The sequence below is a fragment of the Corvus cornix genome, chromosome 2 (assembly GCF_000738735.6).
Source record: "Corvus cornix cornix isolate S_Up_H32 chromosome 2, ASM73873v5, whole genome shotgun sequence".
Lineage (NCBI taxonomy): Eukaryota > Metazoa > Chordata > Aves > Passeriformes > Corvidae > Corvus > Corvus cornix.
In genome coordinates this window covers 23,759,633-23,785,220 of record NC_046333.1, presented here as the reverse complement: position 1 = coordinate 23,785,220, position 25,588 = coordinate 23,759,633, and the positions used below count along the sequence as shown (strand labels likewise).

The window sequence follows — 25,588 nt, the reverse complement described above, 5'->3', positions numbered from 1 at the left end:
GTATGACAGACTTGCAGACAAGAAGCTAGTCAGTTTGCATTACAATCAAATTTATCTCCTGTTTGCATGAAGTTTAATTTCTACAGCCAAAGAGTTCTGGCTAAAACTCTCCCATTTAAAAAAAACCCCAAAATGATGGTATGCAATAATTGCTAAATCCGTCTGAGCAGAAAGTTCATTTCTAAACAGAGAGCACATAAGAAAATGCCTCTAAAAAAACAGTACCTTTAACTAATAAACTATGAGGAGACACAAAGAGATGATGGTATCTTTTGTAACTAGACTATGGCAATTTCTACCCATTTAGAGTTTGGCACAGAAAAGTAAATAACCTGATTAAATGAATCCAATTTACAAAGCTGGGATTATGCCAGCAAGCGCCATGAAAAATTAACTGTTGTGAACATGATGGGAGATGATTCACTAAAGTCTGATTAATTCCCCAGCAGTGTGCAATATAGACTTGACTTCAGCAACACAGAAAGGGGAAAAAAAAGAGAGGGTGGTGGTGATGGAATTGAAAATTTCTGCAAAAAAAAATTCTAATAATAGAATCATACCTATTCAGCTTCTCACACAAGCATGTTTTCATCCAGTCTCCTGCCTATAAGAATTAAAACCTTCCTGAGTTGACCACATTCTCCACATGATTACCCACAATCCAGTTCACATTCAGAAGCAATGATTATGCCTACGGTGATGCTTTTCTCTCTGACATATCACCATTTATACCAGCATTTGGGGCTTGTTGTTACACACTCTTCCTGCTGCAGGCATTTCCATGTCTCTCTTCTTTGTAAATGGTACTCAGTATTGAACAAATACTATAAAATGAGATTTACCTCTGTTCATGCATGGAAGAAGGCACTATTTGGGAAAGTTGGTTTGTGTACTTCTTTTTATAAATTAAGCAGCAAATTCAGATCTCAAATCAAACAAGAGAGCTGTCTTTTTGGGTATGCTTAAATAGTTGTGACAACTTATTACAGCTGGTGGTGGGGTCCGAGGCTGTGACCCAGGAAGAGATGACCGGTCCAGGGAGGTGGTCCCGAAAGGAATTGCCTGCCTGAGGTTCGGTGTCTTCCTCTCAGCTGCTGGCAGAGGAGCCCTTGCAGAAGCTGTCAGCTCTTTAGTGATATCAGCTCGTGATTTCAGCTCAGCTCTGCAGGGCAGCCTCTAGGCCAAACCAGACCAGAGAGAGAGACGAGAAGGCCCGTGTGGCTGGTTCCGCACGAAGGTAGCTTTATTGTGGGTCCCCTCCGGTGAAGGGAAGGCCAGGGACGAGCTCTCTCCCCCCAGAGGCGAACTGGTCTTCTTTTATAGGGATACAGGGGATCAGCAAGGGGACCAATGGATTACAGAGGGTCTGGGATAGACCAATGGGTTACAGAATGATCTGCATAGGGCACCCCAAAGGATTGTGGGTCTACTTTTCCTCACCATGACTCCAAAGTCCTTTCCAGGGAGTCCTGCTGGGCGGTTGCAAAATCTCTTATGTCAGCAGATATCCCTCCAGGGCAGTGGCTGGGCATACCCCACAACAACTTAACATTTCATCTACTGTACCACAGGATTTTAAATATACCCCTAATTATCATTGCTAATATATACTTCCATGAATACAAGCATAATTCCTTCTGGAGGATTATCACCAGGGCCCTAACAGTATTCCCACAGCCTATAGCCAAAAATGCCTCACCAATTTTACTCAGACTCTTTTTTGAAATCCTTGGCTAAATGCTACTATATAAGTAAAATAATTATTGATGCACACAGTAATACGCAGATCTCAAAATCGACCTTGACACAGAACAGTCTGTTTAATTCAAGGGTTTTGGACAGAAATCAGTACATTTTTTAATGGAAACCACAAAGTTTTTTACTAGATACCACTAGATTATACTGTCAAAAAAAGACCTCCCCCCCCCCAATTCTGGACAGATCTTGAAGCACTAGAGAGTTCTCAGTAGTTAAAGCTGAAGCCTGCTTTCCAAAATAAATTCAGTTTTGACACTTCAAAATCTCCTATAAGACCTTCTTCATCTTCAAATTTGTTATGTAGGATTTGTGGCCAAGCAATGTCTATTTGACCCTTAGAAAAACTATTCAGAAAAGCCATTTCAGTAATCTGGGGTAAAAAATACGTATGTGTTAATCAATCAGTGATCTCTCCTATTAATGTCTACCTCAAAAATGGCTTATTTCTAATGACTTGATAACAGCCTGGTAGACAGCTTAAAAAAGAAAAACAAAACAAAACAAAACAGAGTTTACTCCATTCTGAGTCAATTTCCTATTTGTGCAGGAGAAAAACAAAAGAAGAATAAAAAAAAGTACAACAGTATTTTCTGGAGAGATATTTATCTAGATGGAATACATATGGCTAAATCGCCTGCTGTTTTTGAAATCACCAGTCTGTTTATTCCTTATCAGATATTATCCTCACTGTCCTATTTATCATTAATATACAGTAATCTTCAGAAAAATGGTTTGTTTTATTTTTCTTGACATGTGAGGTAGACTTCCAGGAAAGACCCACAGTACAGCTTTGAAAAAGCAATCTTTTTAAGGACTGATAAAACAGAAAATTAATAAAACAACACCCTTCTCTTTGTTTTGTTTCCTCAGCAACTTCTAAAAAATCCTTCTCTCATCAATATTTTTCACATTTGTGACACTGATGAATTCATGTGTGATAGTTACAAATTCCAGTCACAACTGATACAAGCAATGTCTGTTTAGAAACAACAGATAATTTGGTTTTATGCACATGATAAAAAGCACTAGAGAGTGCCAGTACTACATTAGCCAGGCAGCTCACCCTCTTGGGGTGCCTTACTAGGAGGTTTCCAAGTGGATCTGCAGAAATCCCTCTGGCACAACTGTCAGTAACAGGGTCAGTCAGTGTGTAGTGGAAGCCCAACTCAGAAAGCAGAGGACACTTCAAAGTTACTAAGAGCTTTCTTCACACATTCAGAAAAGCACTTCATAAAGCAGTTTATTCTATCTATCTGTTATGTAAAACTGGGGGAGGGGACACTTGTTTCAAACAGCTCTGGGATTTTGTTGTTGTTGTAGTTCTTTATTTAATGTGTTTTGCATAAAGAGTGAAGTCTGTCAACTCAGACTGAAAATTCAGAGCATTAACTCCACATTCTTGTAGAATACAAGACAAATGTTTGATATACCCAGGATAAGGTTATTTTTTAATAAAAAGGGAAAAGATTTTATGGTTCGTAAAAAAATTTTATACATAAATATATATATGCACTTATATATGATGTCTAAAAGAAATATTAAAGAAGCTGCCAAACTTCTCCCAGCAGAACCCATAAGAATGACAGTCAGATGCTCTCTAGAACAAAGAGATTGTACCAAGTAAGTGCAAAGTCTTTTAAAGGAGGATCTTTTTCACATGTCAGATTGCAACAATCCTTATTGTCACTGCTGGAACTTTGCTTGTTTTTATTAAGAGGCTATCCAAGTAAGTAATTGTTTTGTGAATAGATCCAAAATCAGAATCAACTTTTGTTGCTTGCAACTCTGTCTGGTAGGAGAAGACTTTCTTTAAAGCTTTTATTTATTTTGGAGTTGGCAGATGCTAATGCCAGAATGAGTCCCTGCTCTTCCTTCTGTCACTGCAATGATCCATGTATTTGTACACAGTTATGTGTCACCATGGTATGTGGTACCTATAAAAGTGAGCCACAAAAGAAGGTCAGATAGACTACAACTTTAACACGCAAGATTTTAAAAACTTAAAACATTGAGCTGTCTCTTGTAACTCCATTGACTGCAGTGGAATTGCAGCAAGGCTGAGTCCGACCCTGTGTGATTTAATTGCAATATATTTTATGCTTATTATATTCATCCATTTCTTTGTCTGCAAGTCTGAAAGCAACCTGATCTGCAGGTGTGCTTGTCAGACTTTTATTGTCCTAACCTACTGGAATCACCATCTATGAGTCGGCAGGACTTTAACTATCCATAAATTAGAAAGACGCATTTTTGCCATTCCTAATAAAAACTGCATCATCTAAGGTTCAAAAAGTTTCTTTACCATATCCAGCCAACTTGGATTTGGTTATACTTTGCAGAGTAAGAGAAAGGATTAATAAGGCCTACAAAAAAATGCATAAGTAGTGTTTCCCATTTCCCCCAACTCAGACCCTACCAGTCTTGCACTCCCTCATAATGCTATGGACTTTAAAAATAGTAACATTTATTTTGCTTAGCCTACATAAATGGGAACAGGAGTTTGATCATTACCTACAGTACTTAGTTATTGCAAAGTTAGAGTCTTAGAGAAAAAAAAAAAGAAAATAGGAAAAAAAAAAGGAAAATAGAAAACCAAAGCCCATACATGTTCAGGTTCAGTTATTTAAATGTTGGGGCAAAAGGCAGGAGATTTATTAGGCCTGGACTTACAGATGGCTTTATGGTTTCAGGGCAAGGCTTTTACACTCTCATTATACATCAACCTTCAGCTATAGTGAGATCTCTGGATATTTCCTGGGCATAGCTGCAAATCAGTGCAGGAGCAGCACTGCATGCAGCAGAAGAGTGGAATGAGATGGATGTACTGGCAGCAGAGAAAACAGTTCTGGAGCTCAAAACCCCTTCATTGCCTGAATCTGTGGGGGAAAAAATTGACTACTCCCTGAAAAAAAATTTGTTAGCTCAATATTCACATATTGAAGAGAAGTCTTGGATAGAGGAAAACCACTAAATGCAAATTTCTGATGGCTCAGTTTTCACTGAAGTAGAACTAACTCTGGCGCAAAGTGGTGAACTATGAGGGCTGAAGAAGGAACACAGATTAATCTCCTAGTTCTGCTGTCAAGAACCTCATCTTTGGGACCAGGCAGTGCCACACAGGGGCATGGTCACCTTCCCTTACAGATGTTGAACTAGACAAAAGGAATATTAGTGAGTCTCAGGAAAGGACCCTTCATGGAAGTATTTGTGGGGTTTTTTCCCTTCGAATTTGTCTTCTCTTTTTCTTTCTTCTTGGATTATCAGTCACTTTCATTTGGAAAGCCCTGATCCAACATCTTGCTTTGTTGGAGGAATCCTCTGGATTGTTTTTAACAGGTAAGCAGAGGGGATCAAATTTTCAGTCCATATTAATCAGCATGGCATTATGCATTACCACTGCATCTTATTTCCAGTGTGTATAGCGTGTGCAGCATATTTAACATTTATAGCACTTTCTGCCAAAATGCTATTAATCTCAGTAGAAAATTGGATTAGAAAGCTTTGAATCACTCTAGAATTTATCATTTACTACAGATGTGTGTGCAGGTGCAAAAGACTTACAGAAAGAATTGTATCTTCTGCTATATCATATGAAGATGAAATTATGTCTCTATTCAAGTTCATTACAGTTGTTTACTACATTGGAACAAAGTCATAAAAGCCTATATATTAGCTATCGTACTGTATAGCTATATGCCTCCAACCATATATATGTGCATATTTGCATATATGACATGCAGAGACACAGTTCTGCAAATTTACCTACACCCTCTTGCATATATACACAGAATATGGGATAAAGGCAAATTTTAATATTCATTCTCTGCAGTACTAATCAAAGCAGCTCAGCCTGAGAGTTGTGGGCCAGATACCAGTTTTGAGCACCCCCTTTTCAAAAGATTTGAATACAGACTGGTCTAAGATATCTGGTTGGTGATACCCATTTGTGGCTTTACAAATCCACTCCCTCTTTTAAGCAGAGATATAGCGACTGTCTTACTGCTCCAAGTGCCTTTGGAAGAACATACTACAGTGTTCGGCTGTTAAGGAAATGGTGAAGGACAAATCACCCTCTTTCAAGGTCATAAAAGAAAAGGCGGTGAATTGGATTGTGTTAGTTGGAAGACTGCGTAACGTAACTCAGCAATGCCATACTAAGTTATTAAGTTCAGTGCATGATGACAGGAAGAGATTCTTTGTAAGTAATCAGTTTACATTTTTTGACATTTACACTTTCTTAATATATTTCAGTCCCTTCTAAAATTAAGTGAAACATAAAAAAAATCCTATTTTTTTCCCTCAGCTGTAACTGTTTTGTGCATCAAAGCACTTTAGAGGAAAAAAAAAAGGGATAGCATTCCATGGAAAGTACAACCAAGTGAATGTCCCCTAGACTGTAGCAGTATTCCCAAAAGACACAGCTAGGTGCAGAAAAAGATGAAAATGTGGGTTTAGATTGACATGAAAAACTCTTTAGAAATCTACCTCGATACCCCTTTAAAACTTTCAGTTTAAAACCCTTTGTCCCACAGACCCTGGTAAAGTCCTTGCTGACTTTTTTATAAGCTCCCTTTTATATACTGAAAGGCTGCAGTAAGATCTCCCTGGAGCCTTCTTCTCCAGGCAACCCCCTCAGTCTTTCTTCACAGGAGAGATGCTCCAGCCCTCTGATCATTTTTATTACTGTCTTCTGGACCCACTCTAAGAGATCCAGGTCTCTCTTGTGCTGAGAGCCCCAAAGCCAGATGCAGTTTACTCACACCATCTGCAGCTTTCACTAATGATGGACAATAATTTCACTTATCATATTGCTTTTCTTTTCAGTAAAACAAAAGAGATCTACCAACATGGCTTCTCTGTGTAGCATCCAAATCTATTTTAATAAAAATTTTGAATGTGGGCCACAATGTGAGAAATTATTGAAGCCATCTTCTGAGATAAACTTCATAGTCAAATCCTAAGTATAATGAAGTGACATGGCCATTACCACCAGCTCTATTACATTGCAGTGTGCCAATAGTGACAATACACTTAGGAAAACTGTCCAGCCCATTAGAAAATTCCACTGAACCCTGTCAATTACTATGTACATATTTCACAATTTTTTCCCCAGGTTTTGAAGTGTGGATTTAAAAATTGAAACAACTATTATAATAACCTTTTAATGAAATAAATCCTGCAAATAGTAACTTTATAACTTACATTAGCTCTTGTACATCTGCTAGTCCCAGCATAAAAAGCCTTGAGAAAGAGCTAACTGCAATACTCCATAGAGTTCAATTTAGCAGAGTAATGGAGACATTGCAGTAAGAGTTAGTACAGACTTAAAAAGAAGAGCTTTTACAGTTGCAGAAAATACAAAAGGAAAACAAAGGTGGTTATAGTATGCAAGTGCCACAGAAAATCACTTGATAGGCTCTGATTGAGGAAAGCCGGCCATCTCCAGATGAGCATTTGTAAGCTTTTAATTTAGTAATGTGTTTGTGAACTCATTACAAATTAACTACCATCATGGGAGCCATGTTATGCATGAACAAATGTAGAATTATTCAGGATAGCAATAAAAAGGATGACATTTGTTTCAAACGCTTTCCCTCAATTTTATTTGCAATGATATATGCTGACCTGAAATGACCTACTGCTTCTTGGCCTAACTTTTCTCTACATTCTCATTCTTACAATAAATTCTTTCCCTACTTCATATGGAGTGTGATTTTACAAAACTAGAACATGAAAATTTTAGTTCCAGAGAGTGAAAACCTATTTAACAGTCATATACATTAATTTACTTGGAAATGTAAAAGGGTTTTAGCAAGAATGTTTTATACAATCATCATGATTGACACACAAGCTTGTCTCCTTCCTAGGTTTTATTAAGTATCCTTTCAGATTCTGTCTTTTTATGAAGATTTATTCCAGGAGAACCAAGCCTAAAATAAATACACTATAAAATGCTGAAAAATTAAGCTCTAAATTTCAAGAAATGGTTATTTTTCCAGATTCCAGAAATACTTTTCTCTATGCTAACTGCACAACAGGTCAAAACAACAAGTGTCAGTACATAGGCCCACACTTCAAGAACCTGAAGCTGATTGGAACAATCCAATACAGTCCTGTACAAAGATGCAAACTTCAGATTTGCAGCATGAAAACTCAGGAAGTATTTGGTGATTTACCACAAATTATGACAAGAATTGTGACAAAGAATTAGCATACCAAACACAGTATCCTCTTACCTAAAATATGCTGTAAAATAGGCAAGACCTACTCTCTGGGGTACTTGCCCATTTATATGTTCCTACAATACTTAAAGTGTGTAGTGTTAATTTTTTCCCTAGAAAACTGTCCCCAGACACTTACTTTAGCTTCACTCCACGCACACATCATTATTCCCAGATCCTATAGAGTCACAGACCACTTTCATTTAAGAAAGTTTACTTCCTTAGGTCTCTCTAGGAGACCTATCCAAATGGCTGTTCAGAACTGGGTTTCAACTTATGTGGTGATCTTCCTCAGTGAGATCCTGTGTCTGTGCTGACTCTCAAGGGGAATTGAGGAGACAAGTCTCCTTAAAATTAGCCTTTATAAATATCCATCCCCACAATGCACACCAATTTTCACAAATAAGGGTTACATGCTGTAAGTTTATACCTATGTTTTCCAGCACTAATTTTCCCATGTTAACCATTCAAAAAAACTTAATTTATTTTATATTTTAAAAATGCATCATAATTATCATAATATAAACTAAAAGCATTCTATAGATGCAATATAAACAGTTTTTTAGAGTGATTACTTCTAGGAGAATCTAGTTCAAAGCTCAGCAAAGAACTGACTGTTCTTGACACAGTTAAAAAACACAAGCTGATTAAAAATATTATCTACTGATTCTTTGTCTAAGGCTCAGAAACAATGTTTTTTAGTTCAGTGTATTTGAGCTTGAAGTGGTAGAAGGATCAACTTCAGTAATGTTGAAATACGAAATATGCAAAGTAAAAATTGTTAAATGTTAAGAAGGCAATCAGGGAAGGATACTAAATTAAAATGAAAAAAAATAATAATAGACTCAGCCTGACAAAGCCTGGAGGTACACATAACTGTAAATGGAAAGAACAAGGAATTGGTGCGTATTGGTCTACCTAATAGATGAGATACCAAAAGTGGCATGAAAAAATAAGAACTTTCATTCAGAATATTAAAATCCTCTTCTAGTGATGTCCTTTGGAAAGCATCTAAAATTCTTTCATTCTTGTCAGCTTGTAAATGAAAAGTCTTTGAAGTACAAGATGAAGAAAGATGGATGCTGAAAGAGAAATATCTGAATCTCTAAAGAAAAATAATTAATTCTCCATGTAGATTAGATGCAGGAAGTATGTGAGAAAAAAATCTACCAAAGAAAAAGCAATTAAAGAAAATAGAAACTTCTCTAAAAATCAAACCTGTTTCATTAAAATGCAGGATGCTGTAGAATTGCCTCCTCTTTTCTATTAAGATGACACATTACAAGTAAAATATTTGGGACATGTCTAAACTGCCTCAAAATATAATAGAACTTTGACCATGACAGCATAATGCAAATGATTATATCTCATTAAAATTTGTCACTCTTACAAGTAAGCTGAAGAATGACAAACTGAAATCTAGCTATAGTATCAAAGGTTGATTTCAAGACATCTGAAGACCTCATTCAAAGATCAGTTGCTTGAAGCATATATTGATAATATGTAATGCAGAATGACTATCAGCAGGGCTAAATCTGAGACTGCACAAAGCTACTCTTGTTTAATGGAAGGAAACCAAAAAACTTCAAAGTAACAGCTAGAACTAGGTAAACTAAGCCTGAGCAGCAGATAAAATACAATAGAAATCCATCCTTTTGAGTTGAACTATTCATCAGCCTTACGAGAAACGTCACCAATGTTATGTTCAGGAAGGTGGCTTGTTATTGTTATGTCCCAAGGGAACTCTTGCATGGACAAACTTACCCAAAATGCTTATATCAGGGTGCCTAAAGACAGTGACATTACAAAACTTCAGTAACCAGACATACAAATGAACCCCAAGGCATTCATAACAGCACCTTCCCGTGTGGATTCTCCGATGTCTGTCTAGGATGAAGTCACACTCCTGCAAGGATACTAATAAGACACTCATTTTTGTTTATATTTTTGAGACTCACATTCCTTTCTTCAAAGTGACTGAAGTCGGCCTTAGGACTCAAAAAGTTATTGAGGAGACCACAAAATTCTACATGAAATATGATTACCTAAGATTGTTTCTTTAAGAAACCAAACAGTGCTATTGTGAAAAAGAAAACAGAAATCATGCCACCATTTTCAGGGAGCATCTGGACAATGCTCTTAGTCATATGGTTTACTTTCAGGTAGTACTGCAAGGAGCAGGGCTTTTGGTTTTGTATGGGTCCCTGCCAACTCAAGATATTTTATGATTCTATGATTTTAAATACTGCATTTGACCGTCTCTTCACTAGCACTCTTCTCAAAGTGATTTGCAAGGCAAAATTATGTGTGCAAGATAAGTGTTTAAAAAACACTTTTTCTGGAGGTGAATAGACATGAAAGGACATGATAAAAGTACAAGTTAATTCTACGAGGGAGTAGTAAGATCAGAATATTTTTCCCCCTATTAAAAGAATGCTAAAATACATTTTGAAAGGAATTGAATAGCTTTATATTGAAACCTAAGGTTCGCCTTCAGAACTCCCTGTCATGAGTTGTAACTATATCTGAAGCTATTGTGATTTTTAAAAAGATGTAGCATTTCAAAGAGAGAAAAACTATGTGCCTTACAGAAAAAAAAAAGAATCCAAAGAAACAGCATATGGAAAGAGAAATAACTAATGTAAAAAGCATAAACCAGCCTCTAAATGTCAGAAGGACAAATTTTAGTAGAACTGTACTATCAAAAAGCAAAGACTCACTATTCCTACAATGTGTCAATGTGCCAAAATACCAAGGTTCATCTTGAGGCTCCCAGCAAATATATGCTGCCTTATACTTACTACATTTTCTACAGTGGTGACAGGGATTCTTTTAAAGTACTACATTTTTAAGACAGGGCAATTGTTTCAACAAGGCTAGTCATAAACTGCACCTTCCAGTTGACATTGCTTCCCAAGAAACAGCAGCACACAAACAGCAGCACACAACATGCACACTCACTTTAGTAGTCACAGTAACCTATTACTATATATTTAGTAGTCACACAGTAACCTATTACTGTTACACTCTTCTTTAAAGTCTCTACAATTTCCTCCGTAATCATTCTGAAGACTCAAGCACAGCAGTTTTAAAATCAGCCCAGTCCTCTGTTTTGACCTAATAATGAATATCTTAGAAGCTGCTTTATCCAAGAGATCAGAATACTTCTGAAAAACTGTATTTCTCAACACATTTCTCTGACTGCAGGAGACACAATTACAAGTCTCCCTTAATCACATCACAAGGCACTAAGGAAAGCTTGTATGTCTGTCCTTAATCACACACAGTGAAGTGCAATCTGAACTAGAAGTACCCCTAAGTAGCAAATCTTCCTCACATAGCTGAAAGAAACCATGAGGGTTTTTTTCATATTTGGAAAAAGAATCCTTGCAGGCTGAAAAGAAAAACTAAGGCTTTTTTGTTCTTCTGCTATCTCCAAACTGCTTCTTCTGTGACCAACAACCAACCTTGCACTAAAGGTGGTTGGCTGGCATCTGCCTGGTACCTGCCTTATGGTGTCACTGACACCTCCAGTTGGCAGCACGTGGCCACTGCTTGATGCCTTAGGTTTTAGCTTTTATATTTTTCAAATCCTGTAGTGCTTAGTATGTAACTCTGAAGTTTCCTGTGGCCTGTTAACTACTGTTCTCTCATGGTAGTTAGGTATAACAAGCCTCTCCAAGCCTGCTCTCCAAGGATACCCAGATTGTCCTAGGCCCAAAATGTGTAAACTCACATCTTAAGAACGGGGGGGGTAAACTTGGGGTAATTACATAATGAAGTTTTAATTGGAGAATTGATCCTGATATGCAAATGAACCAAACTTATAAAAGTGTGAAGAACTGATGACCTGGGGTCCATCTTGGGTGTAGCCTTTGGCTTGCCCAGGGTGTACCTTTGAAGGCCCTTCAAATAAGTACCTACCTTTATTCCCTTATTCTTTTCTAGTCTCTTGTTTTTAGGTAGCCATCTCAGGCATAAGCTAAGGGAGCAAGCATGGTAGGGTAGCCATGTTCCTGGCTTCAGTGCCATGACACATCACAGGCTTATGTATTTCTGTGTGCACACAAGTGATCTCATGTTATATTACAGTACTTCCACGTTATTACATGGCTATGTATTTCATGGCTATGAAGACTCCACAAACGACAGCATTATAAGTTTTAAAAGAGCTTATTAGATGTCTGGTTGACATATAATGGATTAAATTCAGTAATGAAATTAAAATGAAATCAAAGTAAGGAAGATATTTGAACTTCTTAAGCCATTTAAGCTCTTGCAAATGGCTATCTTAATGGAAGTCCATTTTTAATTCTAAGGCATAATCTATGAAGTACTCTGGACTGGGGACCTGTGCTCTCTATGAATCACTGTCAGTAGTTCCAGAAATGAATTGGTTACACAAATTCGTGCCAAAACCCTGTAGAATTCTGTTGCATCTCTACTAAGCATCTAAGTTAATCTTCTGCTTTTCTTGGAAAAAAGGAAACATACAAGTTTTTTTCTGTTATGACTTGAACATCTAGTGCAAATCAGAACATAGCACCCAATCAAAGAACCCATTTAACTAAGAATAGGTCTTTCTCAACCCTAGCATCTTGTGGAGCAGAAGGTTTCTTTCTCCTTGGGGTCCTTGAAAGCTGTTTCCAAGAGGGAGATTTAGATGCAAAATATCCACATGCTTTAGATCTCTCATGTGGAAGACTGCATCAAGGAGAATTGAGTTTGGACTGAAAAAATGTGGATGCTGTTTAAGTTGAGGGCCTAAACAAGTATTTTCTTTAGGCTGATGCACAGAATCTGAAGACTAAAATAGCTAGACAGTGGAGGAGCATAATTTATGTGGAAGTGTTACTTCTCAGCTATGAAGTTTTTAAGGACAGCTGGCAAGTAAGATAGATTTGATGAAGTTCTGTTTTGTTCCTGGGAAAACACATTTTCAGCATCTTGTTAAATGTAATTTGAAACAAGATGTGTGACTTTTTCTGGCACAGCAATTCCTCTCATTTCCCATCAAATGGTTCTTGTCAAATTAGGCTGCTTGGAGTTATAGGCAAGGAACATTTCTCTCATTTTCTCTTCCTTGGGGAATCTAGCACAATATAAGTGCAACAACCAAAACATAGGCATCAGTTTATGATATGGATCCTATTTTGCCTACAATAACCTCTCTGAAAAGCTACCATCATTTCTGTATTAAGGAGTGCTCTCTGTGAAGAATGAGTTTTACTCTCTAGCTTCCTATTATCACAGAAAGTTTTATGCCACACTGCCAATATTCATGTTTTCCATTGTTCAGATTTTTTTTCCCATGAAGGATAGAAATGTAAACATTGAAAAATTTTCTTTGTTTTGTGCAAACAAAACCAATGAAGAACACTGATGGACTGCATGAACGGGGAAGAAAAGCATACTTAAAAATGGCACTTACACTTCTTTCCTAAACAACTAAAAGAGATTGTTTATTCTCTAGAATATTAATAAAAGATTGAAGTTTTAGAAATTCATTATATGTGGGGCTAAATCAGTCTATTACAGATTTCTAACGTGTAACTCATGCATCATTTTTCAGAAGGAAATGTAAATTAAATTGAAGTAACAGTGTTGTACTTACTGTAGCTAATTCATCAAATTTTCCAAAAAGCTCATTCAGCAGCTTCACCAGCTCTTGGGCGGTACACTGTGATGCCAGACTAGTGAACCCCACAATGTCTGCAAACAAAATGCTGTAAAGAAGGAAAAGCACAGATAAATCAGTAGAGACGATATCTTCACTTTCTCGTTACTCTCTTTCATAGCACAAATGTGACCCAAAGCACAAACTCCAGTAAGTCCTGAAATATTACCAATAAAGTGCTAGTTGGAAAAAAAAGGGCAAAGATTGAGAAAAATAAGCACTAGTCTGGTGCTGTCAACTGTTGTAGAGAACTCTCAGATGCTTTCAATACCTACACACCTATCTGGCAGATGAGGCAAAGCACCTCACTCATAGGGTCCTCAATGTGTACTCTAGGAGCGTGGTGGACAATTTATTCTCTTTGCAGCTGGAATCTCCTCAGGTGAATTGGTTTCAGAGACGGTTTTGCACTACTAGAGTTCCACAGCCAAACAGATAAAACTTGCGTGAGGTTTACTGTGTACCGAAAAATAGAGGTTAATAACTTGTGTGCAGTAGCTCTGTGATGTGGTCTTACAGTAGCTCTCTGTGAGGAGCTAGAATCCACAATGTCAAGCTTCTCTTCTCTGTACTGTGCTGCCTGGCTCAAGTAAGTGTCCAGCTTTCATCAGTATTAGCAAGGTTTTAATGTCCAACAGTTTAATCTGCTTTAACAATCCCTACTAGCCAGTGTTGATCAAGGGAGATAATTGAAATAAGCACAGGTACCATTTGGTTGAGAGAATAGAAATTCTTGTGTAAATCATGAAACTCAAGAGAGTATGGTGCTGTGATCCTTTCAACTCTTTAGATTCCTTCTGTTGGTAGAAGTGCAGAATCAGCTGCAGGAACCCCCTGCATTTATCTCCAACATCCAGACTAGAAATGTCAAACAATTTCTGAAAGTACTAATAAACTGTCCCATGATATATGGCCTAGGTATACTTGACATAGTGTAAAACTTAGTTTGCAAACTGTAAGTTGAATTAAACATTATGTACTCCCGTTCACCTCAACAAAGCTTCACTCTTTAAATAAAAAAGCAGTACTAGTACAGCAGGCCTAATAAGTCTACTGTTTTCCATTCTTCATAAGCAAGTCTCAATGCTCCTTATATGTTACAAAAAATGGCAAATACAACTCCTATGGTTACTCTTCCTGTGGCTTAAAATCTCCATTGCTCTTCTAACACCTTCTGCTCAAAGATAATAATCACAATAACCACTTGCTGTTACAGCTACACATGGATTAGTATTGCTTTTTTCTTCCACATTCCCATAGCAATGCTAAAATTTACTCTCCAGTCTTACTGCTCTTACACTCATATATTTAAAAAAGTGGAAAACTACTTGAATTTTTAGGTTTTATTTGTGTAATAGTATTTTAGCTAAAATTTTTTAAAAATGTATTGATACCTAGAGTGTAGCTTAAATACTCCCCACTGAAAACATGACCTGTTTTTGCACAGTCAACTTCTACATTTGATAGGAAAACTAGCTAATTTTTGACAGAAAGCTACCCATTTTTTTCATTAATAATATTTTATACAAAAATATCTTGTTTCAGTTATCAATAAAACAAAATGATCTTAAAATAATTATGTCCCAAACATTTTGAAATACGCATAATCTGAAGAATGGGATTATGCAACTGCAAAAGTTGATGATGTTACAAATAAGTTCCTTCAGAGGAGTTTAGTTTGCTATAGAACATTTCTTGTTACAATGCACCTGTCCCTCTGATCTTATGATACTTCCTTCTTTCTTAATAAAATTCATCTCAATTTCGAAAAACATTACTTTTTTAAAAAAAGATTGTAAAGACAGCTCTTTCAAGTAAAGTGTTACAAGGAATTACATCTACAGTAACAAACAACTACAAAACCCACCGATGACGGGTTCCTGCTAAACACTACACAAAGAAAACACATATAAACTAACTAAAACATAAACTAAACTAAAATTGACATAAATTTTGAATGACTGCATTCCCCACGGACTACTGCAATAAAGCATATATGGAAGATAATGTGTAAATACAGATTTGTAAGCGTTGAAAAACAGTGTTTTTTCTTTTGATTGTTCATTTCCCTCCTTACTTACTAATGACACAGACACCATCTACAAGTTTGGGAATGACACGTTGCAATGTGGTGTGGTCGACAACACTGGAGGGCAGGGATGCCATCCAAAGCAACCCGGACGGGCTAAAGAGGTGGGCCTGTGCGAGCCCCATGAAGTTCAACAAGGCCATGTACAAGGTCCTGCACCAGGGTTGGGGCAATCCCAAACATGGATACAAATTGAGGCATTAATAGATAAAGACCAGCACTTGAAGGAGGGCTTGGGGGTACTGGTGGATGAAATATTGGACATGTGTCAGTACTGTATGCTTGCAGCCCCAAAACGCAAATGTATCCTGTTATACGTAAAAGGAAGTGTGGCCAGCAGGTGGAGGGAGGTGATTCTGTTCCTCTCATGAGACCCCACCTGGAATTTCAGCACAGGAAAAACATGGACTTTGTTAGAGTGTGGTTGTTCAGCCTGGAAAAGAGAGGGCTCCAGGCAGACCTTATAGCAGCCTTTCAGAGCCCAAGGGGGGTTTACAACAGAGCTGGAGATGGACTTTTTATCAGGGATAGGACTGATAGGACAAGCGGGAATGGTTTTACACTAAAACTGGGTAGGTTTAGATTAGATGCAAGGAAGAAACTCTTCACTAGGAAGGTGGAACAGGTTTCTCAGAGAAGCTGTGGATAACCCATCTCTGGTATTCAAGCTCAGGTGGGTCAGGCTTTTGAGCAATACTTATGTATGAACCTGACCCAGACACAGAGACTGGACTAGATGATCTTTAAAGGCTCTGTCCAACTCAAACCATTCTATGATTTCACGATTCTAATGTTTAATGGAAGTTTCCTAAGGACTTTTTTTTAAAGCTATCTAGACTATTTGGTTTGAAATGCCAACAGCTATATCTAACTTGTTCTGGTATAAAACTTCTGAACAAAAGCAAAGCAGCAGTACAGTGAGCAAGTTCAGGAAGGGAAACACTATAAACAGCCATTTCTCTCCTCTGCCACAAAGAGCCAAGCTGGTTCAGCACTGGCATATGAGCTACATACATCATTATCTCATACTCCTTGACCATCTGAAGCATTTCTGTGTTAACAAGCCCAGAGTTATCACTCCAGGACCTTCTGTATTCCTGTTTTCTTCCCCCATGATCCCAGCAGGCAGAACCTGCACAGTGACTGCAGTCCTCCTGCAGCACAGCAGGAAGCAGCTGCACCTGCTAGAACTGAGTGCAGAAAGCCTGTGGCTTGGTTTAAGACATTTAAGCTGCTTCCCAAGTGTGAGTATTGACAGAGCCACCCTTTTCTACGTCACTCTATGGGGCATTCAGAAGGAGAAATCATGCCAAGTTACACAAGAGATTTGACAGCATGTAGGTAGTAAATGTTCACTTTTAACAGTACTCATTCATGTGTTTTGTGCACTTGAATAGTCCTGCTGTTTTCAATGGAGCCACTTGTATAAACAAGTACTCTGCAAAATAAGGAGGGATCGTATGCCCTGTTTTTTATTTCTATTTGGGCCATTTGTTTAATTAAAGTGCAACTTACAGTAAAAATGGTATTTTAATGGTGCATGGTGCCTCAGAAAGGAACCTGTAGGACTCTTTTTGCCTCAAAGGTCAAACATAAGGAAAGTTTATTAATAATTTTATGTATGATTCACTTCAATTTTTAAGAAAAAAAGTGCTCTCTAAAATTAAAGAGGGCTGTTAAAAATAAAAAACAAAGGGAGGGTGTGTTTTTAACGTAATTATAATTTACGAAAACTAGTTCACTGCGAAGTCTTACAAGTTCAGAAAGACTATATAATATTTCTATTCATAGGCATCATGATTCCAGCTTTTTAAAATGTTGGAATGGGTAAGTTAAATTTAAAAATTATTTAAGTTCTGATGGTTTCTGAAAGACAGAACAGACAAGAAATATTTGCACATTAATATCTGCAGATTGTGTTCTCGCTTCACACTGAGTCTCAAGAACCTCTAAAATGCCACAAGGAATCTCTTTATTAGTAGCTTTGAAACAGGCAGTGTGTTTCCTAAAATTAATATCTCTTCTTACAAAGCATCCAGTTCTATTTCCCGCTTGTAAAAATAAGGCTAAATGAACCTGCTGTACCAGAAGCCCAAGAAATTTTTAGCTGTTCAATGTTCACTTTCTTTTTATCTCTTCAACATTGTTTGAGTCAAAGAATGAAGCAAGAAGTTGTGTGTTAATATAGCAGGTCAGCCATATCCTTATCCATCCACGTGTTGAAACAGTTTCATGAATATCCAATGTCCATTCCAAGAGAGACAAACAACAAAATGGGTTGAGGTTTCCATACAGGGCATATATTTGAGCTGAAATTAAATTTGAAATTTTCTTCATTGAATTATAGCTCCATGGAGAGATTCAGCCAGGACTAGCGACTTTTTACAATAGCAACTGTACCTACATATGTGATCTGTAAATTCCTCAGCCCTGTAGGAATAAGAAAACAAGAAAATATGAATCTTAAATTTCTTAACCAAATCTTAGAAAAGCATGTCTCCTTCATGTTACAAAACATACTTCTGAGCACCACAGTAGAGCTGGTCTGTTGGGTAGCCTTTATATGTAACTTGACATCTGGTTCTCACATCTTTCATGATGTCCTTGCCTGGGCCTACCCCAGTAAAATAACACTTGTACTGTGTTGAAACAGCTTGAGGACTCTATACAGACTATTTCCTTCTGATAAGCCACAGATACTGTATTAGTTTCAATTATTGTAGTTTCCTGATTGTTGAGTTTATTGTCATGTCATAGGTTAGCAAGCATAGTCCCGGAAGGGATGTCCTTGCTAAGGGGTGCTTACAGTTTCCTCTGGGACCTGATAGAACCTATCAGCTGGCCAGTTTGAATATGGACAATTCTTTAAGCCACTTAAAGTTGTGACCGCCTCTGTGATACACACTTAAGAATAGACAAACTCCCCCCCCAAGCTCTCTCTCGTTCCCGGTGCTGGGACAGGTGGCTGCGGCCCCTGTGTGGGGGCCAGTGGGCCCGGCCAGGCCCTGCTCGGGCCAGGCCGGGCCGGGCCACGGCCATCCTGGAGCCGATGGACCTGTTCCAGCCGTGGAACCCCCCCACTGCCTTGCCGTGGGCAGCCGGAGCGGCTCGGCTCTTCCCCCCGCTCCACTGCGATAAGAAAAATTCAACATTCCAGCTGCAAAGCTGCAAGGCCGAGGTGAGATTAACCCTTTTATTGCTGTGAAGAGCTGAAAACCTGAGGGAAGAGAGAGAGGAGATGCTTAAAGCTGAAAGTCTGTTGTGAAGCTATGATATATCCAAGTATCCCGTTGTAATTCCATGAAGATATGGGGGGTGGAGTGTTCAACTCGTAAGCAAAAGCACCTGCGCTGAGATAGGCAGATGCTGACGCAGCTGTAATTTCATGATAGGTTTGGACAGGGAGAGATGGAAGCAATGAGGACTTTTGCTCCAAACGGGAAAGGAGAAAACCTCAGTCCCTAGAGATGGACCAGATGAGGACTTCTGCTCCAAATGGGAAAGGAGAAAACCTCAGTTCCTAGAGATGCTCCCAGAGATAGTCCTAACGATGAAGATGAGGAAGACCCTTTGCTCCCAGGGAAGGAGAAGGGCCTCTGTTTCTTGTTTCTGAACAGCTCAACCTTAAAATTGTACCCCAAAAAACTTCAAGAGTGGACTCTCGAAAACAGTTGTGGGAAAAGCTGCAAGTCGGGGGAAGGGATTCACATACGAGCAGAGACTCCTCTTCCTAAATGGACTGAACAATATTTGGAAGTGGGTGGCTGTCTCGTTGTGATACTGTTTTCACAGCATGAGCAAGAAGAGACTTCTCTTTCTAAATGGACTGAACAAGGCTATTATGGCAGTGGTAAACAGACTGAACATCTCAAGGGTTGTCTTTTTACATTGTCAGTGGGAGAAGGGAGGAAGGTGGGGGGAAGAGGAGAGTTCTGAAGGTATGGTATAATTTTTTCCCCTTCTTTTAGGTCTGTTAATAAACTTCTTTATATTCTTTCAAGTTTGGTGCCTGTTTTGCATTTCTCCTAATTCTTATCTCACAGAAGATAAACAGTAATGAGTATTTTAGACCAAACCACTACACTAAATTGGTGTTTCCACCCGGTTACAAACCCAACCCGCTATATGTCCTCACTGGGCTAATGCTATATTGGATGTGTATTTGCATATCTTGTTTTGCATATTGCATTTGCATTAGGTTATTTGTCTACATTTAAAACACATGCCCTCATTTCTCACTGCACAGCAAATCTGTTCAAAAACTTTATGAGGTAGCAGATGTACTACACACATCTGGGAAGAGATGATCAAAACATGACACATTCCCCTCCAGAGGCACAGTTGCAGGCAGTCATTCATCAGCTGTTGGGTAGTTGGCAAAATAGACACCAACTAATTGATAAACCGGGGCTGTTGCCATGGTTATATGAAACATGCCAGTACTTTTTCCCAGTCCATCATTCACTTCTTACAGAGGTGTATGCATCTCCACTGTAATGTATCTGCCTGTGCTTTTCTGGGAGGAGGTAAAGAAGGTATATGTATGAATGTCTTATTTTTCACACGTAAGATTAAATATTCTTTGTCTTTTTTTCAGGCAGCTATTTAGAAGACTGAAGCAGATACTTTCTGTTACTTATGAGGGTATTTTTTTGCTGTTGGGGGTTTTATTGCTTTGGTTTTTTCAACAGATAAGGAATGGAAAAATCACATAGTTTACTAATTGCATGCCTGCCTCCTTCAGACTATCTTTTCTGAAGAATAATGCTCTGATACTTCCAGGTATTTGTGGGGCGAAAAAGAAAGCATTGCAAGAGGAAAAGTAAAAGTGCAGCTCATTTTCTATTTTCCACTGTGTAGCTTTGGAGTTAAAAAAGCCTGGAATATGAATTACAGAGGGGCTTTTTGTTGGTTTGTTTTAATAGTAGCACTTTACTGAACACTTGATGTGAAGAGGACAAGTCACAAGAATACAGGTTTACCTGTTATAACACTGAACTGCCACTACCCAGAAGAAAAAAAAAGTTTTAATCTCCTTAAGAAAGTAAAGCAAACACTTATTATTGGCACTGACCATCAGCAGCCCTGCCGAAAGCTAGGCACTGGTGTCAGGGTGGCACCTGCTGGTCCTTCGGATCTACACAGATCTACACAGTCACAAAACTTCCGGGGTGAAACTCTGGCCTACTCGGACCTGCTTGCCACAGATTGCTGGGTATTTACTGGACACTATTTCACCCATAAATCGGGAGTCCTCTAAATTATTATTATTATAATTATAGATTAGTTGCATTACTGAAATAAAAGGCAATACGATTTCTTGCAAGTACAGATGGTGAAGGGAGGTCTCCTATTTTCAGTTCTCTTTCCTGAGGATCTTACCTGTGACATTAAAATGACCCCATCTTACTTGGGCTTCATTTGCCCCAAAAGTACCTTCTTAATGTCAGAGAATGAATTCACTTCTCCAGACAGGGTGTCTGGATTCAAAACCTTTTATGAACTCCACATCTAAGCAGTGAATAAGCCACAGGAGTTTTAGTATTTATGTGAAAAAAACATGTCATGTAGGAAAAAAGACTACTCCTGAGGTTACATTTCAAAAAGATCTTAGCAAAAGGGAGGACTCAGAAGCACTATAATCAACTGCAAAGCAATGCTGTTTCAGATGACTATACACACTCTAATGAATGCAGAGACTTGTGACACATACAAGATATAAATATACTAATCATGATATAATTATCATTGTCTAGCCTTGATCCTAAGGGCAACCATGTAGTTCATAGCACTATGAGAACATAATTTTTAGACACAATTTTTGTAAGTATATTAAGAAATGTGATCACCAAAGGGTCAAAGTAGAAGACACCCAAGCACCAAAATCTGGCATACCTGAGACTTGATTATCACAACTGACTGCGAATAAACAGACAGGGTATCATTCAAAGATTGGAGATTGGCAAGAAAAAACATACAAATGGTGGTGGGGGTGCAACAGGATAAAACCATGTGACATGAACAAGGAAAAGTGAAGGAGTGAGACAGCTCACTTAGATTTTGAATGTGTCTTTTAGGAGCTCTCAAGTCAGGCTTTAACAATTGAGAACCATCAGATACTGTAAACAACATTGTCAGCTTTGCCGCATCAGCTCTGGGGTAGTGTGCACTTAGAACCAACTTCAAACTGATTGTTAAAGACCAGGAGTTTTGTATCCAAAATGATGAGATTAACATTATGCAAGATTTAACCATTAGCATGAAGTGAACTACTAATTTTTAATTCAGTAATGCTTAATTTTACAGGTAAAACTGACCTAATCTGGCAGTCTTCTGAACACTTCCATCACAGACATCTCTGATTCCCTTAGCAACAGAAATGCTTTTAGTTGCAACTTACTCACTAGGAAGTGGTCCTTGCAAATATTAAAGCCAGCTCAATGGGAGGTAGACTAAACCCTGAGAAAAGAAACTTAGCAGTGGATGAGGGAGAAGAGGATGTACTGAAGTTTACTCCTTTGTCACATGAGTACACCATGCAAATCAAGGCAGCTCTGGAACATCACTTACTAACACTGCAGCTTGTTTAGTAAAAGAGTGATACAAACTGAACTTGAATGCTGTTTTTGATGTGGAAGCAAGGCACTTGGCAGTAGTGTGATAAAACACAGACAATGACTTAAAGGAATTTGTTTCTGGAGGCAAAGAAGATTAACAAATGAGAATGCACTTTAAGAACAAGCAATATAAATGACAGCACTTGCACACAGTCAGCTACTTAACAAGAGCAAGAAGTAGAACTGAGCCGTAGTCAATAATTTCTGAGGGGTAACGCTCACGTGATGTGGACAAATATAAATTTCTTTAAGTTTACATCACACTTTCTTTTTGTGTTTCCATGCTATTACTCAGGAAAATCTATCACTTTTGAAGTAATTCATCTTACTATCAGAAAGTATAAATGTGCAAAAACTACCATGCAGAATAAATACTCCTTCCTATTCACCCAAAACATAATACAGTACAAAACCAATGACTAGTCATTTGGAAAAATTTGTCAGTCTCCCACCCCTACTATTCTAAGATATTTATTGATTCAGGATTATCTCCTGGGAAGACTATTAAATCTTCCTAGTGCACCCATTCTTCCAGTCTGTATAAATGATAAATCTTCACTATGCTGCTTGTTTTTTTTCTCTGAACCCTGAATGCAATTATACATCACTGTCCTTGTACTAAATATTCTCTTCTTTAGTTTATTTCATGGGCTACATCAATCCTACCTAACATTGTCATGCCTTTGAATGTAAATCTTGTGAAAAATCCTTTCCGGAGGCTTCAGGAAGTCTTCCTTCATTTCCATTGCAACATTCCTGGGCAAAAGGCTCATCAAGAGACGTTCCTAAAAGAAAACATAAACAACATCAGTTTTGTGGTATAGTATGTGATCATTTTTCAAAAACTTTAAACTAGCAAACTGGACAATCTTCCCTTAATCTGCTTCCTTAAAATGTCTGCTGCATAAATAATATGAAACATTTATCTCAAACTCCTGAAAACTGTGTGTGTTGGGGTCTCCTCCCCTGCCATGGAGCCCTGGGAGATGGGCCCTGGGGGGGGAGGCACGGGGTTTCCCTGCCCCTGGTCTGTCTCATTTCCCATTGGTTGTTTTGTGTTCCCCGGGGTGGCCAAGGACCCTGGGGTCCCGTGACTGTGGAATTCCTGAGGAGAGCCCCGGCCATGCGGCTGGAGAAATAAAGACCTCTGAAACATCTACCACGAATCTGTCCATATATATTTCCTTTCCACAGGACTCCTGGTTTGAAATATGCTTGTTGCAGTAATCCCCACTGTAACGTGTGTGGGTGTCTTTTTTTTAAGTCTTCTGCACTAAAAAAATAACCTACAAAACAACAAAAACAACCTACACAGAAAAAATCAGCTTCAAGAGCATATAATTATCCATATTTTTCATTAACATCACAGTTCTAATAATAACAACTTACTTTATTCTTAGTAGCCTTTATCTGTCTGGGAAAGACTTCCCAGGATCATTTGCTATCCTTTTGTGTGTCCTATTTCTTCCTGGATATAATGAAAGTGTTACATTACAGGGGCTATGACAGCTGGTTATTAAGCAGTGAGAGTAGATGATGGATTTATCCACTGTCAAATTCAGTGGAACAGTAAGCCCAGTTTTAATGACATCTTAGCCAGTGTGGCAATGTCTTTAATGAATTGCATCAGTACAAAACCCTGGCTAAACAAGCCTTCTTGCTATACTCACAGAGAAATTTTTAGCATGGGTCACTGACCTGCATAAAAAGGGTCTCTAATATTACGGATCTTGTCAGTATTGACTATAAAGGCCCATGTAGTTTTTCCACATATTCTGGCCATTCACAGGTACCATCTCGAAAATCTGGAGCTACTCTTCTTAGGTATTGTAAGGTGACCTTGGATACCTACTCAAGTTGTGTTTGCACCCAGAAAATGCTTGCCATTTAAAATACATTTCCAGGTTTATCCATCAGACCTGCTAGTTTCAGCCATGGCAACAGTCTGAATGAATTCACATAACCACATCCAATCTGGTTCAGGAATCTCAGGTTCCAGACAACGAGGGGTGAGGCTAGAGCAAGGAAGATGTACCCTTGGTGGAAGAGGATTAGGTCAGGGAATAATTAAGCAAACTGAATAGATTTAAGTCCATGGTCCCTGACAGGACACATCCACAAGCACTGAGTGAGCTGTGAGATGTCACTGTAATGCCACTCTTGACAGTCAAACGTGGTGACTGGGATAAGTGACGCAAGACTGGAGAAAGAAAATGTCAGTTCTCTAGCCAAGAAGGGCAAGAAGGAGGACACAGAGAACTGCAGGCCAGCCAGTTTCACCTTGAGTCCTGGAAAGTGATGAAGCATCTCATCCTGGAAACGAATGTGGTTAGACCAGATGACTTCCAGAGTGCCCTTCTGCCTCAACCATTCTGTGATTCTGTTATCTGATGATCAAGAGCCACTGTAATGGCAGGTGCAAGATGTCAAAAAGTGCATATTTTGGCCCAACCATATCCTCCTTTTCTTTACTGGATATTAAATAAATAAAGAGAAAAAATTAACACTGAGAAGAGGGTATCTGCAAGTGCTTTGTGTTGCTTACATTCACACATTCACCAGATAAAGCCATCAAATAATATTCAGTTTATTCAAAGGTTGTTTTTTTTTTTTTTTTTATGGTTTCTTCTGGAAGACACATCGAAAGAAGGATTAAGTTAAACTTTGCAGAATTGCCCTGGTAATCTTTAGACTGAAGTTCTGTCATATGTTTGTGGTGGTCACATTGTGTTGAGGCTAAGGATCATCAACCAACTCTATTTCCTACTCTTCTTATATGTATGTGGCAGGACATCCCTCCCTGCCACAGGAGAGCTTATCCACCCTGTCCAGCAGCTGGTTCATAGCTCCAAATATTCTCCCCCCTCACATGAATTGGTGAGACAACCCAGGCCAGACAGATGTCCACCAGTGAGTTATCTCTGGCGCCAAGGAGGTGAGATCCCCAGCTGACAATAAACATCTCACCTTGAGAGCGAGATGTAGACAGATAAGCTAGGAATTCCTGACTGAGAGACACGTTACTTTACTAACTATAAAAGCTACACTAATTTTCATGGAGGCAGAAGCCTCCTACACACACTCTGGAAATGTGCAGGACTTCTCCCGCAAGTTCGGATGCGAATTCTTGGTTACTTTCCTGGGAATGTAGTAAGTAATCTGTTAAAGTCTTATGTCTGTTAAATTTGTGTCTATTAAACAAATAATTCATTTTGTAATAGACCTA

The 25,588-nt window shown here is 38.4% G+C and overlaps 1 protein-coding gene across 3 annotated transcripts in view; it reads right to left on the bottom strand.

The window, feature by feature from the left end:
* The window catches only part of ADCY1 (adenylate cyclase 1), a 160,540-nt gene that overhangs the window by 71,057 nt on the left and 63,895 nt on the right, over positions 1-25,588 (bottom strand). For all 3 annotated transcript variants that reach the window (XM_039548550.1, XM_039548547.1, XM_039548548.1), the window contains 2 exons: positions 23,029-23,147; positions 13,594-13,705 (listed from right to left, as the gene is read on the bottom strand). In XM_039548550.1, coding sequence (XP_039404484.1) covers positions 13,594-13,705; positions 23,029-23,147 — 231 coding nt within the window. The remainder of the gene's footprint in view (positions 1-13,593; positions 13,706-23,028; positions 23,148-25,588) is intronic.